The 19,294-nt window shown below is 42.2% G+C and overlaps 1 protein-coding gene across 3 annotated transcripts in view; it reads left to right on the top strand.

The window, feature by feature from the left end:
- Positions 1 to 19,294, top strand: part of KANK1 (KN motif and ankyrin repeat domains 1) — a 130,021-nt gene that overhangs the window by 108,559 nt on the left and 2,168 nt on the right. For 2 of the 3 annotated variants that reach the window (XM_090274143.1, XM_090274145.1), the window contains 7 exons: positions 7,182 to 7,379; positions 8,024 to 8,132; positions 9,323 to 9,559; positions 10,973 to 11,060; positions 14,186 to 14,405; positions 16,715 to 16,857; positions 17,510 to 17,710. In XM_090274143.1, coding sequence (XP_090130269.1) covers positions 7,182 to 7,379; positions 8,024 to 8,132; positions 9,323 to 9,559; positions 10,973 to 11,060; positions 14,186 to 14,405; positions 16,715 to 16,857; positions 17,510 to 17,710 — 1,196 coding nt within the window. The remainder of the gene's footprint in view (positions 1 to 7,181; positions 7,380 to 8,023; positions 8,133 to 9,322; positions 9,560 to 10,972; positions 11,061 to 14,185; positions 14,406 to 16,714; positions 16,858 to 17,509; positions 17,711 to 19,294) is intronic. The other variant, XM_090274144.1, reaches the window with a different exon arrangement.

The raw sequence follows: 19,294 nt of genomic DNA, 5'->3' as shown, positions 1-19,294 counted from the left end.
GATGTTCTTATTTTCCAGAACACTGAGATCACTGTTGCTGTCTTTCAGTCATTGCTAATCTGCTCAAGTCACAAAATGGGGCTTCTGCGTTATTGGCATTTATAGCCATTTCGAGTCCACGACCAGACTGCACAGTTGCCTGCTCCCCTGTTCACTAACTCTCCAGTGGTGTCTGTCTGAGCATCTAGGCCAGAGTGCCAGAATTCTGGAGCTGGTTTACGTTACTCCTGTTGTTTTACCTGTATCGTCTGAGTAGTATTTACTGTTAGTCATGGGCCCGGTAACTAAATAACCAGTAACTTCTAAAAATTCACATGATCCAAGTTGAAGGATTGAAACCAGCAATCATGTTTTATTTTTATACTGGATAATTTAATTCAGTGGTTCTCAGTCCTGGGAGCTCATTAGAATCATTTGGGGAGCTGTTTTAAAATATATATATGTATGTATATGTAAACAACTAGTATTTGGTCCTACTTGTAGATAGTTCTTTACATCTGTATTTTTAAAAGTTCCACCACCAACCCAGGTGAGTTTAAAGGGTGACCAAGGTTGAGACCATTGAATTTTCTTGGCCACTTTATTTCTGGCTTTCTTGGCTGCACTTTCCCTGTGTTTTACTGAAACACGGCAGTCAATTTGTCAGTCTTATGCTAGTGCACGTGTCACCTAATGTGTGCGCTGTAACTAAGACGGGTCTTACCAAGTTCAGACCATTGTTTATGGGCCATTTAAGACCAGCCAGAGTTTCAGTACTATGTGAAAAACACTTTCTGGCAATAAAGGTGACAAATGCCCTCAGATTTCGGTGAGTGAGAATAGTTTAATGTTCTTTGCCTGGCTAGTTAGCCTAAGCAGGATCCCTGTGATTTTCAGTGGAATTACATAGGCACTTATTAAAGGCTGTCTATTGTCTAGCGTTGTTCTGAGCACCGATGAGGACACCAGATAAGAACATGGCATGAAGGGACTCAAGGAGCTTACCTTCTCAAAGAGGAGACTCACATGAAACAGAGAAAACAGAGGGTGGGATATAATATTTTGGTCAGGACGATGAGGGGAAAGAAAAATCTCAGTGGAATCGAATCATAGGAAAAAACTATGGAGGATAGAGAATTGGGGCCAAGATTTGATTAGAGTGTGGGTAGAATGTAACTGGCAAAGGCAGCTGAAATTCTAGGCCTGTAGAACAATCTGGCAAAGACGGGCACGGAAGTGGGAGTAATTACATCATTACCAGACCACACTTAATGAGTGGACTGTAGTAGTTGAGCAGAAAAAAGATCCCACAGGCATGAAGAATCTATCCACATTCATCAAAAAGGACCATCAAATGCCTGCTTAATGGGTTGGACCTTGATTGGAGAAGATTTACAAAGCCCTAATTTACAAAAAGAAGCTTTGGTGAAGAGAAGTGGTTGCCTCTGGGTGGAGAGATTATCTGAAAGGGGGGGGGGGGGACGTGGATTTATTGGGTCGTTATAAATGTTCTGTATCTTAATTAGGGAAATGGTTACACAGGTATTTACCAAAACTCACCAACTCTACGCTTAAAATGTTTTCATTTCATTGTATATAAATTATATCTGAATTTTAAAATAGTTTTGAAAGCTATGTTTAAAAAGAAAGAAAACCATAGCAACCAATGAAAATATAGTACTGGGAATCTGATTTAAACACTATTAAAATTTTTTTTAAGAGACCATTAGAGAGATTTGCATACTTACCAGATGTGTGGTAATCTTAAGAAATTAAATTTTTTTTAGGTTTGATAGTTTTAATGTTATAATTACTTTTAAGAGTTTTTTTGTTTTAGGAATATATACTGAAATATTTATGGGTGGAAGTGAGAATCTCTAGCTCTTGCTTCAGAATAATTCAGTGTGAGTGGGTGAAGGAAGGATAGATGTAACCAGATAGCTCTGATCATTGTTGAAGCTGCTGATGTGAACGTTTTTAAATTTTTTTTTTTATTTTTCAGTTACAGTTGACATACAATATTATATTAGTTTTAGACGTACAAACCAGTGATTGGACATTTATATGCCTTACGAAGTGATCACCCCAATAAATCTGACACTGTACATAATTATGACAGTATTATTGACTGTATTCCCTATGCTGTACTGCAGTCCCTGTGCTGTGCTGTAACTCCCAGTTTGTACTTATTAATCCCTTCACCTTTTTCACCTGGCCCTTCCAAACCCCATCCCAGCTGGGAACCATCAAAATACTCTGTATCTATGAGTCTCTTTCTATTCTGCTTGTTTATTTTTTTTTTAGATTCCACATATAAGTGAAATCATATGGCACTTGTCTTTTTCTGTCTGCAAACACAATATCCTCTAGGTTCATCAGTGTTGTTGCAAATGGCAAGATTTCCTTCTTTCTTATGGCTGGGTCCCATTTCATTGTAAATATGCACCACTTCTGTATCCACTGATCTGGTGATGCACATTTAGGCTGCCTCCCTATCTTGGCCATTGTAAATAGTGCTGCAATGAACATAGGGATGCACATCTTTTCAACTTAGTGTTTTGAGTTTCTTTGGATAAATACCCAGAAGTGGAATTGCTGGGTCCTTTGCTGTCTCTTGTTATAGCCTTTGTTTTAAAGTCCATTGTGTCTGGTATAAGTATTGCTACCCCAGCTTGTTCGTTTGTTTGTTTCTGTTTTCATGAAATATCTTTTTCCACCCCTTTACTTACACTCTGTGTGTGTTTTGATCTGAAGTGGGTCTCTTGTAGGCAGCATGTGTAAGGGTCTTATTTTGTTATCCATTCAGCCACCATTTATCTTTTGATTGGAGCATTTAATCCATGTACATTTGAAATAATTGTTGATTAATAAATATTTATTGCCATATTATTATTCATATTTTTAATCTTTTTTTCTTCTTAAAGATGACCCTATAACATTTTATGTAATAATGCTGCGGCGCACCTGAACCCAAGCTGTATCGACTCCGTCTTTCCCTTGGACCCTTCAGCTGCGAAGAGAGGGGGGGTCTGCTGCATGGGCAACAGCAGACCCTCCATATTACCCTGCCCAGGCTCTGTAGCTTCAGCGTCATCGTAAGATGTCGATTCAACACGGGAGGAGACAGATACTACCATGTCACTCCCGAGTCGGACTGCACAGCCATTCTCGGCGGTGCAGATAGACTCTTAAGAAGCTACACCATCGTCTCTCGAGACGGATGGCTGCCGACGACGAATAATGCTTTGGTGATGATGAATTCCTTTAGCTTTTTGTCTGAGAAACTCTGTCTGTCCTTCTGTTCTAAATGATAACTGTGCTGGTTAGAGTAATCTTGGTTGTAGGTCCTTCTTTTCATCATTTTGAATATTTCATGCTAATCCCTCCTGTCATATTAAGTTGCTGTTGAGAGATCAGCTGACAGTTTATGGGAGCTGTCTTACAGTAACTAACTGCTTTTGTCTTGCTGCTTTTATGATTCTCTCTTTGTTTTTAATCTTTGGCATTTTAAATATGATGTGCCTTGTATGGGCCTTTTTTGGGTTTATCTTATTTGGGACCCACTGCACTTCCCGGACTTACATGTCTTTTTGTTTCACCAGGTTAGGGAAGTTTTCCATAATTTTTTAAATAAGTTTTCAATTCCTTGCCCTCTTTCTTCTTCTGGCACCCCTATAATGCAGATGTTGCTATGCTTGATGTTGTCCCAGAGGCTTCTTAAACTATCTTCATTTTGTAAATCCTTTTCTTTTTTTCTTTTCTTTTTTTTTTTTTGCCACTCTGATTGAGTGTTTTCTGCTTCATTAGCTTCAAAATGGCTGATTTGATCCTCTGCTTCATCTACTCTACTGTTCATTCAGTATAATGTATTCTTCACTTCTGTCAGAGTACTCTTCATTTCTGACTGGTTCTTCTTTATGTTTTATGTCTCTTTGTTGAAGTTCTCACTGAGTTCATCTACTCTTCCCCTAAGTTCATTGAACATTTTTATAACCAGCGTTTTGAACTCTGTATCTGGTAGGTTGCTTCTCTCCATTTTATTTAGTTCTTTTTCTGGAGTTTTTTTCTGTTCTTTAATTTGGGACATGTTTCTCTGTCTCCTCATTTTGGCTGCCTCTCTTGTGTTTATTTCTGTGTATTACGTACAACTTCCAGTCTTGGTAGAGTGGCCTTATGAGCCATGTAGGTGTCCTATAGGGCCTAGTGATGCAGCCTCCTCAGTTACCTGAGCTGGGCACTCCACGTGTGCCCCTTGCCCCCTACCGCCCCATGTGAGTTACATGCATGCTTCTGTTGTAGTTGAGCCTTGATTGCTGTTCACACACCACTGAGCAGGACTCACTTCAGCTGGACTCTGATTCCTAATGAAGTCTGCTCCTTGAGTCTGTTGCTCGTGGAAGTGGTTGAGTGGTGCTTCAGCATGGTCTCCAGCTGTCCACCAGGAGCACTGGCTCTGGGGTCTCCTGGGAGATGCAGACCAAGGCCAGCTGCTACTTGTGCTGGGCTTACGGGTGCCAAAGAGAGGCCAAACCTTGAACCAAGGCTGGCTGCCAATAGTGCTGGCCCTGGGACCAGTTGGAAGAGGTACAGGGCACTCCAAGGCCAGATGCTATTTGTTTGCCATTTGGGAACCTTTGAGAGACTTTAGGAAAGTCTGCAGCATATGAACCAAGACAGGTCGTTTATATGGAAAAGCCACTGGAACCGTAGCCTACAATTTGGGTGGGGTAAGGTCTCAGGAATCACCAGAACGAGGTTAATTTAATAGTGTTGGCCATGTTAACAGACACTCAGATATGGTGGCTTCCTGCTGGCTTTGTAAGGGAAAGGCTCAGCAAAGGAACAATGACCTCTGCCAACACTTCTGTCTAGAAGAAAGCTGCCCTTCCACCTCTCCCCTGATCCAAGTTAGACAATTCAGTTTCTCCCTGGATGTCCCTGGCACCTTTCCAGGTGCTGCCCCAACACTGAATGAACACAGGGGTTTCTTATACTGCTGTCCACTTTTGTATATGTTTAATATTTGAATAATAATAAAAACTATTAATGTATTTAAAAAATCATTGTTTTTGAATGTGAAAATGCTTCATGAAGTTGTTTCTGTAGAGCATTCTGGCACTGAGGATTAACTGCTGAGACTTTTTAGAGATTACTGGAGTACTTTCAAAGTAATGATGAATGTACTTGGAGGAGGAATGAAGATTAAATGCCCTGTTTTGATTTGTTTTGCTTAAAATTGCTTAAAATAAGTCAAAGGCAATTTAGACATCTTATATTTGCCACTGGGGGACAGACACATCAGGTCATGGGGCAACTGCTATTTGGAGAGCTGCATTCAGTGTAGTATGTGTGTGTGTTGAGAAGGGAGGTGGATTTGTGAAGGAATCACCTGGGGATCTCCCTTTCCCTTCAGAGCAATAGGAGGGAACATTGTGCTGTTGATTAGTGTGTTGTTCATAAAATTACAAAATGTGAGTCTAATCTAGCTCTCTTGCCTCTGGCAAGTCACTGAACCTCCCTGGCCTTTAGAATTCTTAGCTTAGAATGACAAGAATTAAAATTTAGATGATTTCTAACCCCTCACATTGAATGCTTTTCTTCCCTGTACCCCTTTATTTTTTATTACAATATTATTATTTTAAACTAGTATTTTACAAAGTGGAACATCTGCATCAAAGTCTTTTGTGAATGGGTCAGTGGGGGATTCAGAAATGCCCAGATCTTTAGAATCATTTTCTGTCAGCAAGTGCCTGGGAATATGCATTTTAACAAATATCCTGGATGAGTCTTTTTAAAACCCACTAACACATTATGCTCATCTTTCTATGTTAATAAATTGTCCACCCACATCAACATTTTGAATGGCTGCATGGAATTCCTGTATAAACATATCAGAGCTTATTTCACCAGTTTCTTACTGACTCTCTGTGATATATACATCCTTATTGTTGTACCCATGGAAATATGGTAATGAACATTCTTCTATATTTTTGTATATCCTCAGCATAAAGTTTCTAGGAATCAAATTTCTAAGTCAAAGAATTTGTAATTCATTTTATAAAAGTGATTTTGAACACAGTGAATCAATATTCACTATAGGAAAAAATGGCAAATACAGGGAAAAATTAAAATCACCATAGTTTCAGATGACTTTTCCATTTTTTGTGTGTAAATATATTAACTGTTTTAATGAGATTATACCATACAGAGAATTTTAATATCTGCTTTTCTCATTGAACCATATATTGCAAACATCTTTCCATATCAGCCATATTGAAAATTCTATGATATTCCTATATACATTAATTACATAATATTTCATCCAATTTTTCTGCTTCAAATATGAAGTGCCTAAAATATGGAAAAGCAATCTAGTAGGTGTAGTGAGAGAAACAAAGTTGATTAGAACTGGTTGGTGTCCTTAAAACATTTACAGACTAGAAAGGAGTTCTAACGCACTCACTCTAGTCATCTAGTACCTTGTTTTACAGACCCTAAGAGGGTAGGTAAGATGGGCTGTGAGATTTTAGAGGAAAGCAAGTTATTTTGGGGTAGGGAGGGTCAGAAGAGAAGTGATGGGAGGGTTTGGCCATGTGGAAGTGGGGAAGAAGGAGCATGCCAGGTAGAAAAAGAGCATATTGGAAGTAGTTCCATCTACTGGGACGCAGTCCCCATCCCAGAAAGGATCACAAGCATACAGGGAGATAAACTTGGAGAGGTAAGTTGGTGCCAGGCCGCAGTGATCTAGAATATCTGACCAAGCAGTGTGGGCTGTGCTTCCTGAGAGGCGGGGAGCTTTTTAGGTTTTGTTTCCGCTGGAATAAGGATGGGGCGTGAGCTGAGCGGGAGCACTACTCTGCAGCAGTGTGCAGGGACGGGGAAGGGGGAGGACGCGGGACAGTCGGGATGCCACGCTGGCAGTCCAGAATAAGGCCAGGTGGAGCAGCCAGAGCAGAGAGAATGACAAACTGGCAGATCCAGATGTGATAAAAAGGAAAAGACTTAAGAGTCAAGAAGGCCTTGGGGGTGTTGAGTTTGGGTGGCTTGGATAGCAGTTCCATTTGTACAGACAGAAATCGTGGGTGAAAGCACTCAAGAAAATGATGAGTTACAAGAATGTGGTGGTGGTGTTGTTTTTTCATTGTTTAGCCCATTTTATTTGGTTCTAGCATCACACATATCTATACCTTTCTTCTTGACAGGAAATAATTTGGAATACGCCTGTAAATGTGGAGGCCTACAGTCAGGAGGACCATTAAATGCTCAAACTGCCCGACATGGACGAGAGGTGGGGTTCACAGAAGGGGAGCCCCTCAGCAGCCAGGATACCTTCCCCTCTCAGGAAAACACGCTGCCTCCAGTGAACCTGACAGATGACCAGATAGCTGCTGGCCTCTATGGTAACTTTGCTCACTCACAGTCCTTCTCAGCATCAGGATTCCGGGGCCAGCACCACCAACATTCCATCTAATGCCCGTGTCCTTGTAGACTGGCCTGGAGGAGTGGTATGCGGTCATTAGGAAGGTAGACCTAGAATAGTTGTAAGATAACTAAAGAAAGAGCTGTGTTACCCCTGAAGAAAACTCACCTGATTTTATGGATTGTGAAATATTTTAAACAGCATTTCATTCTTTCACAGTCTGGAAGGCATAAAGTGTTTCTAGGTTATTTCGACTAAAGAAAAACAATAAAAATAATCCTTGCTTTAATGCCTAAATGGTTTTTGAAGATCAAATGAGACCCGACATCCCTTTATAAAGAGTAAAATCTGATACAAATGCTAGTTGTCGCTACTCGTGCTATGTCTGAAAGTACTAATGGTTTGTTTTTTCCATAAAGAACATCATTAATGGAACTTTGGATTATTTCCTTTGCATATACATAATTTTCCAGTGATTTTGTGCAGGTTTCTTATATATACATGTCAGGAGGCATGTTGGCATGAATGAGGGAAAAAAATGTACATGAAGGAAGATTACCTGTTCACTTGTATATAGGTATGGGTTACGTTAATTTTGATCCCCTTGATTTACTTTTTTCACAGTTTGTACAAATAATGAAAGTACACTGAAGTCCATCATGAAGAAGAAAGATGGCAACAAAGATTCAAATGGAGCGAAAAAGAATCTTCAGTTTGTTGGCATTAATGGAGGGTAAGGACAAGATGGTGGTGCTAGCATTTACACATGGTCTGTCTCTCTCCTTTGCCTCCTGCCTACTCAAGTTATATTTAAAGGTTCCTAGCCTGGGATGCTGCCACATCTTGGTGATGGAAGATCCCTCCTCAGAAAGGTGCATTTGGGCTTCTCTCCTCTCCTCTTCTTGCTATCTTTAAGGATATGTCACTCTTGAAAGGATTCCTGATGAAGCTCAGCCATTTACATCTCACCTGTGATCTGAAAAAAATAGTCTTCAACAAAAGCAGCAGGTTTCCTGCACTGTTGGACAACTTGTACTTACCTATATGGGAACTCAGAAACAAGCAGAAAGAGACTGAGAGCATCGCTCCATGGCCAGGGATAGTCATTCACTCCTTCAGAATGGGTTGTTGTGCTTGGCTCTCCGTGTTTACAAACAAAATTGTAGGGCCTTTCCCCCGAAGAGCAACCTAGCCCTGCCATCAGTGATTTGCTTTCTAAATAGAATTTTTGTTAGTTATTTGTTCCTTCTCTTTTAATTGCCATAGGTAAATAACTAAGCCTGTTTGTCCTCCAACAATTAAATCAGACCCAATTATATTAATCGGTTCGTGGCCTTGAGAGGAAAGCAATAGTGCAAAGTTACTTGCGATAATAAAGTATAAAGTGTATCACACTTTAGTAAAGTGTATCACAAAGATTTAACTTCATGGTGGCTATTTCCCAAGTCTTTGAAGTTTTATTGGGTGATGCAGCCCAGGAGGTTTTGGAGGACATATAGTAGAGAAACTGTTGGTTACTATATAATCTGTTTACCTTGACACTGGGAGGTTAATGGAGCAAAAAGGAAGCATAAAAGGGGGGAAGAAGGAACAGGAAAAATGAAAAACTGCAGACTTGGATTTTTAAGATAAATGTCCTTTGATTTATACTAAGCTAGAGGTGCTCACTCTATGTATAGTACATATTTTTTCTGCAAGTGGTATATGATACCAGTTGGCAACCCTGGTTATCGCTCTCAAATCAGAACCCATTCAAAACCACCAGGGTTTTAAGTAGACCTTACTTTGAACTTCTCAGTGCAGGGTCTAAAAATACTGGTGAAATTTCTGGAGTCAGTCTGCAGCTTTCCCTTCATAGAAATTTCTGTCGCTGGGTCTTTATGGGCACACCTTGCATCTCCTGAACTCCCAATTGCCACCTAGGTATGAAACAACTTCAAGTGATGATTCCAGCTCAGATGAAAGCTCTTCCGAGTCAGATGAGGAGTGTGATGTCATTGAGTACCCTCCTGAAGAAGAGGAGGAGGAAGAGGATGAAGACACTCGGGGAAAGGCGGAAGGGCATCATGCAGTTAATATGGAAAGTTGCAAGTCCACCAGGGTGGAAGATGAAATGCAGGTTCAAGAATGTGAACCTGAGAAGGTGGAAATCAGAGAGAGGTGTGGTACATTCCCCTCCCCTCCCCTAACCCCTCCCACGTGGAATGTGCTTTGGCAATAGAATTGGCCAGTTAGGGGATTTTGCAGTTGTAACCATTTGTTTGGTCTTTCCAATCTCCAAAGGAAAACTAAACCTGATCTGTTCCTTGGAGATACCGTACATCTTGTGGTGATATTAATGAGTAAAAGTGCAGAAGTTGGTAACTCTTACATCTCATGCAGCAGCAAAGAGAAAGACTTGATATATTTAGTCACCTTTCTTTCCTTTGACTATCTGTTATCTAATTGTAGGCGTGGAACCACCATCCATAGAACTATTAAGCACCACTGAAGTTTTCATTACATGAACAACTCACCTTGTATTTAAAAGCATGTTAGAATTTTTTGTGATCAGCACATTTCTTTTAAGGTTTTAGATTTTACCATTACTCATTTATCTTGGTACAGTTTGTCAGTACTGCTATTACAGGGTCATTGGGTGTGAGAGAGACAGTTTTTTGGCCTCAGTCAAAGATCCCGTTGATGGTAAAGATGATGTAACCCGTCACATGCCTCTTTTTTGTTGCCCATTGAGCGACTGGGAACGCAACAGGAATGGATTTGGGAGTATCATAAACAGCAGCTGAAATATGAAATAAAAACTCTGGTTGGCTGAAACTAGTACCTAAAAATGTAAACTTTAAAGACTATTAGTAAATTTATAATCAGTGCTTATAAAACATGAAGGAATGGACAGATGGAAATTTCAGTATGGTTTTTCACTCTGTGAGTAATAAATAGAACATTTTGGAACACTTACCCCTATTTAATTTGGCAAATGAAAGTTTAACTGCATTAACACAAGGTAAGTATTTTTAGTTTATATTTCCAAGTATTTTCAAATGGCTCATGTCTTGTCATCTGTTTTTTAACAGCTTTATTGAGATATAATTTATATATCATATGTCATCTGATTTTTAAGTTTATATTTTCATGTGGGCTCAACAGAAACTTCCTGAATCACAAAACGTGAATTCAGATGTGTGGCTTAGTGGTCAGCATAATGGGTATGTGGTAATTCTGACCTCTTCAACCCCTTAAGAATAAAAAATACTTTTAAGAACTTAGAACAAAAGGAATGCAAAAATCTCCAAATATTATTTCATAATAATGTCATAAAGGTCAAACTAGTGAAGCCAAAAGCGACCCTCATAGAAAGACGTGAGCTCTGGCTGGAGGCATTCGCTCTGCATGATAGCATCGGCCCTTAGCTGCCTAGGGACACCTGGACTACCTCCAGGCAAGCACCTTGTACCACCTTGACCTTGACTCAGCTTGGGGCCTCTCGTCTTTTAAAGTATTCTAGAGTTTGAGATAAAAGTGCCTTTCCTTTTGTGGCCAGTCATGAGCTTCTTTCGTTTTCCCCCCTTTCAGGTATGAATTAAGTGAAAAGATGTTATCTGCATGCAACTTACTGAAAAATAACATAAGTGACCCCAAAGCTCTGACCAGCAAGGATATGGTGAGTCTGACCTACGTACTATCCCCTGTCTGTGCAAAATGCCCAAGTGGACATCATTGTCAAGGCAGCTGTAGCCTGCCCCGGCCTGCTGTTGCTGGCATGCTTTCCTCCAGACTATTTCTAGCACATGTGGGCAGAGTGAGCACCATGCTCACTGGGCCACACTGTGGGCCTTTCCCTCGGCCCAGCCTCAGTTCTCCTTCTCCACCCTGTACTTTGCTCAGGGGTGGTGCATCTGTGAGGCATATACTTGCACATGGAAGGGAGGGCTAATTGCAGTCATTTGTCACCTTTCTATGTGTTCTGCTTCCACTTAACAAAACCTTGTGATCCAAGGGACAGAATCCCAGAATTTTGTTTTTTAAGTTATCTGGGCCACAGTCAGCATTCCTTTTAATTATGAAACTGCATATTATGTTCTGATGTGGAATGCAGGCTGCCACTATTTTTAAACCTAGAAATAACTGCACTTGTCATCTTCTCACAGTTCGAGAGATTCAGAAGCAAACAGCATAGAGGTTGATGGTTGCCATAGTAAGCATGATGGCACAACACAGGACAGATAAACATTTCTGTGGCTGCGGCGCATCTGACCCATTGCCAAGTCTGTCACTCTCTCCTACATCGGAGAAGTTTTGATGTGTGGCTTCTTTCATTGGTCAGACCAACCCTCTGGTTGGCAGCTCTATTCAGTACATCGAGAAAATGCAGTTTTTTGTGTTATTTTAGATAGTAATATGCATTTGAATCTGTAGTTTAGCAGTAGATTTAGTATGAAGTTTTGTGCTGGTTAACTTAAGTTGACAATGAGTGAGAAAGTTGATTTATAAGACTCACAGTATTATAGTTATAAAACTAAAGTGTTCCAGCAAAAAGTGATTTAAGGAGAGGCAACTAGGCTTCCTCGTGTCCTACAAACACAATCTGAAGAAGCATTGGTGGTGACTGTCCCAGCAGGAAAAGTGCATGGGTGTGTGTTCCTGACAGGCTACTCTCTTCTGGTTCATCCTGCTTTCACTGAGGCCCTAAAAATGACAGACCTTGTCTAGAGCGTCAGCTGCTAGGTAGTGCTGGGACTAGATTATACCTGTCTTGAATACTGGTCCATATTTGTTTGTTTGTTTGTTTGTTTGTTTGTTTTTTAATCCCAACAAAATCATATTACCCTATTTTATGGTATCTTTTTAAAAAGGGGGGAGATGTCATCTCATATTTGTTTATGTTGCTATAGAAACTTAAATTCATCTGAGCCCGCTGAGTCTTGCCATGCAGTTAGTACGCTGAGAAAGGAGCGTGGCAGGGATGTTTACAGAAGGAAATACTCCGTAACATTCCTGGCTTAGGAGGGGCATAGAACCACATGCTCAGCTCCGACAGTGATAAACTAAATGCTCATCTGTACCTGGGTCACAAATAGTAAAACCAGGAAACATCATTACAGTGTTAATATTTCCTGCTAGGTGTAAGCCGAACTGCAAACTGGTGCTTTCAGGCCCCAGATTTTATAGCTGTAATATACTTTTTCTTTAATCATTCTCAAACTACTAGATTATGTGGTCTTCAGGGAGGACTTGACATTTCTACAACCCCAGATTGCCAAGAGTATTATCAGGCACACATTCTGGGATCAGTACTTTTTTGTTTATTGAATATTTATTTGGTGAAAAAAAATGCTTAAAGTATTGTGCTGAGAAAAGTAATGGACACGTGAATGGTCCCAGTGTTAGGGCCTATAACCCTTATTAAATGACACTGAATATTTAGCAGTAACAGAGTTACAACAACCAGATGACATAACTTTCCTTCTTTCCACGTGAGAATGCCAAAGAAATAGGAATCTGAATACATAAAAGAGAGAGCGGTAGAAAAGAAGAAAAAAAATACATGAATTCTTTCTTGGTCAGGGCCTCTTTCATGAATGACCAAAAATATGTGAATGGGCTAAACTGATAATCAGTAGCAAGAGGATAGAGGTAGAAGCTCTACAATCCCAGCCTTTCCATAGAAGGAGGGCTTCTTGGGTTCTGGTTACACAGGCTTTCCATCCTTCTTTCATATATTTTTAATATTGCAAAGAGCAAGCAAAGTACAAATGAAAGGAGAATGCATATAAAAGAGAGCCCATGGGAAAAGTGTTGTAGTTACCCCCACCACCAGCACTAGCTGTACCCAATCTACCTTGAACTTCATGTGTTCACACCCTAAGAGGAGGTGAGTGAGTGGGGCTGATGATCAAATGCAGATGATCCTACTGGGAAATGTAATTTGTCGCAGATTTGCCTTTTACTCCCTTTCTGTGGCTGAACATTTGTATTTAATATTGGAGTGGAAATTGAGCTGGCTACATGTTTATGATCTCCTAGCCCAGTGCTGTGGAGATGAAGGAGTCAAGGTTGGTCTGGATAGGAAGGAAGCAGCATAATTAAGTGTGGGTTAAGTAATTTCTTTTGTCCTAATTATTGTGAAAATCATTTGCAAGGCCAGTGTAACTACATCATATTAATAGTTCATTAATAAATAGAACCAGGCCCAAGAGTTTCACATGTATTGCCTCATTTGTTCTCACCATAAACATTGTGAAGGAATGCTATTTTTATTGTTCCCATTTTGCAGATGGGGACACAGAGACACAGAATAACTATCTTTCTCAGGGTCTTAAACAACTCATAAGTAGCGGAGCCAGATTTTGGACTTCTTTAGAGAAGTCAGAATATGTTAGTGGTTTAAAACTAAGAGGGATATTCCAGTTTGGAATTTGAGGCTTCCCCTTAGTGCTCTGGGTTTTGTTAGTTGTTCCTGCAGCCAGTTCTAACTGCATATACTTTGACTATAAAAGGCTTGGTTTCTTAGGCTTTCAGCTAAGTCCCAGAAAGTCTATAAATAGAAGAACTCAGAGGGAAGGGGAACTGGATGAAAGAAGGGGAAGGGATTATCCAAAGTACATACAAGCATAACCCATAGACACAGACAACAGTGTGGTAATGGCCAGAGGGAAGGGGCGGGGCAAGGGCTGGGTGGAAGGAGGCAAAGAGGGGGAAATGGGGACATCTGTAACAGTGTCAACAATAAAAATAAGGTTTAAAAAAAGGAGAGGAACTAATGCCGATCACTTGGTGTCTTGGCAGAGGTTCTGTCTGAACACCCTCCAGCACGAGTGGTTCCGCGTGTCCAGCCAGAAGTCGGCTATCCCGGCCATGGTTGGGGACTACATAGCTGCCTTTGCGGCCATCTCTCCGGATGTCCTGCGTCACATCATCAACATGGCTGATGGCAATGGCAACACAGCCCTTCACTACAGCGTGTCTCACTCCAACTTTGAGATTGTGAAGCTGCTCTTGGACGCTGGTATGTTGGCTGTCCCAGTCGCTTCTCTAACAACCCTTGGGTTGTGACTCCTCTCAAAGAAGCTGGTTGATCTACTTCTCAATTCTGTGACCATCCTACATTGCTTTTCCAATGAAGTGGCAAGGATGTCATTCTTAATTCATCATGGGAGGCTTGACATTTCAACAAAACCATGTGACACAGATTCCAGATCTGTTTTGAAAGGAGGTTTGGGGGACATTCTTGCTGAAGTTGAGTTGCCTTCAAGCGAGGTGTATCCCTGGGAATGCACATGACTCGCATTCCCTCCGCAGTTGAATCACGCAGTCCTGGCGGGTTGGCTCTCTGGAGGCAGGCTGCTGCTTGTGGGGCCAGAGTCTCAGCTTTGGTGTTTGTGGGTGCTCGATCTGTCCCAGTTCCATGACCTCCGTCCAACTGTCTCACTGAGGTGTGTGGTTAGTCAAAGTGGGGACCATGCAAAGGCACTGTGACAGAATACAGTGGAGTCATCCCCATTTCTGCCAAATACACCCAATTATTGGGAAATCAGCAAAAAGCAAAGGAAGTGTTGTTCTTGTATCTGAACCATAATAATGCAAATTATGGAAATTCCTGTTTTTAATTGGAACTTCTCATCCCAGAATATTGTCAATGGATGTATTAAAGATGAGGTGAGGTAGTGCTACATAGAAGGGTCCCTTTGAGAAATAGTGAGCTTTCAGCTTACTCAAATGGAGCCACTCAGTGGTACATAACCTTCCCATGTTATTTTGAAAAATCTATTTTTACTTCTAGTATGTGAGTGATCAGAATTCACAGTGCCTCGGTCTAATTAATGAAAACACAATGTGGACATCTGATTTAGAATATGACTGTAAAGTTGTCCAGTTTTCTCATACTGCTTCTTGTCCTGACAGTCCACTTTTTTCTTCCGTTTTATGGGTGTTGCATTAATGCAGAAAGAAACCAAGCAGATTTGTTCATTTTTTTCTTCAAAGTTTGCTTGTTCCCAGTGTAGGGGCCGTGTTAGGATAAAACGGCTTCCATCTTTCAGGAAGGAATTCCAAGCAAGCCTCCTTCCCTTCAGACTTTCCAGACTATAAACAGAGCTGGTGATATGGTCAGACCAAGTTATTGTTTAAACAGAGAAATGAATAGTATCCAGGAAAGCAAAAACAAGATTTCAGGATTACTGCTGAAAGGAACAATTTAACGTATCCTTGGAAAATACGTGTGGGCAAGATATTTTGGTAAATTAAACGATTTTAATTAATTCCATTATTAGATTGCTTTGGTTCATCACTTCTCTGGATTTACTTAATTTTGTACCACTCACCATTGTAGGCTAATATTGTGGCTCCATCAAGTGTGTTTGTGAATGTAAGACACACAGTGTCTGTGAAGAATGTCACGTCACAGACACTGAGGAGCCTCAGAGAGCACATCTGCTCACCTGCTTCTCTGTCTCACAGCTTTTTCCTTTTCCACATTAAAAAATAAGCACTGTAATAAGTGCCACGTGTCCCCAGTGTATGGCTGTTTTAGAATTCAAGGAGAGTTTTCATGGTACCTTCTCTTCATCACTCTGTATGATGGAAACACCCTAAACATTTTAACTGTATTTGGTCACACATAAAAGTGTCTTTTCTGCACCCTTCATTTCTTTCACTTTATTAGAAAGTGCTAAAGGAATTTAAAAATGCCTGAACGATAATTGTGCCCCAGAAGACCTCTTAAGAATTATAGGAATAGGAAAGTTCTAGTTTATAGGTCCTGTTAGACCCAGGCAGTTTCTTAGGGGATTTGACTGCATTTACCGTCTGACTACAGTTTCCAGCATAGGTGTCATGTGGTTAAAATTCACTCCTAAGGGTCTCAGATAAGTCAGATTAGTAAGCCCAGGGTCCCAGAATGAGTAGTGGTTTCTTAAGGGGGTAATGCCATATTCAGAGTTCCATACACAAGCCCTTACCAATCTTTTTCACTTGAAGCTCTCACTGTCTTCTTTACTCCAAAATAGTCATTTGCTAAGCACGGGTTAATGTCTAGTTCCCACGTTACTGTTTATTTTTCATAGCAGCCATTACTTAGAATAGCCTCCCAGACCTCCAGGCTATTACAGTTCAACCACCAGTTGCTAACAAGACATGCTGTGAAAGCTCACCAAGGCTTCAGGCCTCATGAATACAAAACATAAATATATTTTTTTGTTGGATATAAAAACACCTCTGCCATTTCACTGGATTCTTCCAAACACCCTGTCTTCCATTCATGTTAGGAGACGGCTTCTCCTTAAAAACAAAGCAAAAACAGAAACCTTATCTTTGCAGACGTATGTAACGTGGATCACCAGAACAAGGCAGGCTACACCCCCATCATGCTGGCAGCCCTCGCTGCCGTGGAAGCAGAGAAGGACATGCGGGTTGTGGAAGAACTCTTTGGCTACGGGGATGTGAACGCCAAAGCCAGCCAGGTGAGCACACTTTCTTCCCAGGCTCCTCCGTGCTCATGCGTGCTAACACTACTCTGACCGGCGTAGGTCCCGCACTGCACTGCCTGCCACTGAGCACTTACTCGCCGGTCCAGCCCCGAGCCCAGGTGGCTACTGGCAGTCCTAGACGACCAGGCACAGTGATAAAATACTGGCTTAAACTCCCAGTCGAAAGTCCTTTGTCCTTTGCCGTGTGGTGCCTCTGTTTGGAGCAGTGTGTACGTAAACTTCAGGTTAGCCTGCATATAAGTGACTGGGAGTCCCCAGCACCCACCAGGTGACTAGTGCCTTCACACCGGGTACTGAATGCCCCTAGTTCAGAAGCGTTCATAGTTTGACTTGGTTAATCATCTTCTGACTTTCCAGCTCTTTGATATGAGACAGAGCCTCCAAGCGAAAGGGAAAAATTGACTCGTTACTTGATGATCTAACTTGTTAACTTACCTCATCACTCAAGAGAAACTGGTTGCTCCACACCTGCCCGCAACTGCCCCCCAAGTGCTTCCACATCCACTTCCCACTCTGTCATCACACTCCCTTCTCCCTCGCCACCCCGCACCCCCAGCACAGCCCCACTGTAGGCCCTGCCAGTCTGGTATGTACTTCTGAAGTTCACTGTCATTTCTTGCCACAGGCAGGACAGACAGCCCTCATGCTGGCGGTCAGTCACGGGCGGATAGACATGGTGAAGGGCCTGCTGGCCTGTGGTGCTGATGTCAACATCCAGGACGACGAGGGCTCCACTGCCCTGATGTGTGCCAGCGAGCACGGGCACGTGGAGATCGTCAAGTTGCTGCTGGCCCAGCCAGGCTGCAACGGCCACCTGGAGGACAACGTAAGCCGGCTCCGCGGGGCCCGCGTGCCAGGCGCCCACAGGGAGACAGGGGAGCTGAGTGCCGCTCGGCAAGGCGGAGAGAACGTGTCCTCCTTGGAGATGTGTGCTGCCATCTATGCCACCTCGCTTCGTGGCCCAGCTTGGCAGCACTTACTGTGCGCCAGCTAATACTCCATTTACTACAGCCAAAGGCAGAAAGATAAATAGGCTTCACCCCCAAATTCAATGAAGGAAGAAGGTGATGAGCATGTATGAGAACCAGCATATTAAATGGGAATAAACAGGTTTGCAGTACCAAATCAGAATTGGTATAAGCAACTTCTGAATGTACTGAGAGGACTAGTCCCTGATTGATTTGGAAATCTGGCTTTCTAGCCATTACAAGCTGGGGTTATTGGGCGACTAGAACCATTATTACTACAGTGAAGCACTTTTCCACGCAAATAGCAGTAAGGCAGGTGTGCCCTTCACTGAGGCCCATCAAAGTGATGTTTCATCAGCTTGGTGATCTGGGCTATCTTGGCTTCCTTGGACACCTCTTTCCACTCCTGCTCCGGCTGTTCCCAGTTCCCATCGTCATCACTCTAATCTCCTCTCCCAGGCCCTAGGCTGTCCTATGCACAGATAACACCTTGACTGCGAAACATCCTAAGGAAAGCTGCTCTTCTGGATGTCTGCGGGCCAAAGGGGAAGACACAGGAACTAACATTTGGGTGGGGACAGGGTTGAAAGGTCCAAAGGTCATAGAGGTTGGGCTGGGTTCAGTCTGCGTTTGAAAGTTTTATCTCTGTGAAGCACACGTTTGGACCAGAGCTTCCTTTAACTTAAAATACGGAGAAGTTAGAGGGAAAACATCCTCCTGTGCAGCGCAGGCCAGGTCCCTGCAGGCCCCAGTCAGCGGGAAGAGCACCTCAGTGCAGGTCTTGCTGGCAGGAAGTGCCGAGCACCTCCCCCAGCAGCAGACTCCACAGGAGCCTGAGCTGCAGTCAGACCAAGTTCCCTCCCTCACGCTGGAGCAGAGGGAGAGTTTCCAACCTTCTTCCCTCAAGAGCAGCTCGTTTGTGTATCTTGTGTTTGTTTGTTGGCTTTTACTTCTACTCTCTCTCAGCAAAGAACAGCTTGTGGATATAGTAATAAGGGGCCAGAGAGCCACAGTGACTTGCAGTCACCTCAGCTAATTGTCTACTTCCTTATCCTCAAAGGAGCAGGAGGGCATGCAGCTGGCCTCCCAGAATGCAGAGTGGGAGGGAGGGACCATGAGATTCAAACCACACGCAAGTTGTTTTCAGCAGCTAGCCACCCAAAGGGAATCCTTATTCCAAAACTACACAGGAAACAAACTGTGCTGTTTTTTGCCTTGATGCTCCTTAATATACATCTAAATTCCTGCAGTTTAATGGAAACCAAACGTTTAATTGACAGTTTTTCCTTCCCATATTAGTTTCCCTCATATTCCCATATGAAACGATTCTGCAAGCCAGCAGGCGTCAGTGCTTCCACGTTGATGTTACTCGAAGCGGTCCACGGAGGTGGTTAGGGATGTAGGCCCAGCTCTCTCCCCAGGAGGAAAACTGAGATCTTTGG

The sequence above is a fragment of the Furipterus horrens genome, unplaced genomic scaffold (genome assembly GCF_987537825.1).
Source record: "Furipterus horrens unplaced genomic scaffold, mFurHor1.1.pri manual_scaffold_4, whole genome shotgun sequence".
In the NCBI taxonomy this organism is placed as follows: domain Eukaryota; kingdom Metazoa; phylum Chordata; class Mammalia; order Chiroptera; family Furipteridae; genus Furipterus; species Furipterus horrens.
This window is presented reverse-complemented; position numbering and strand designations above follow the sequence as displayed.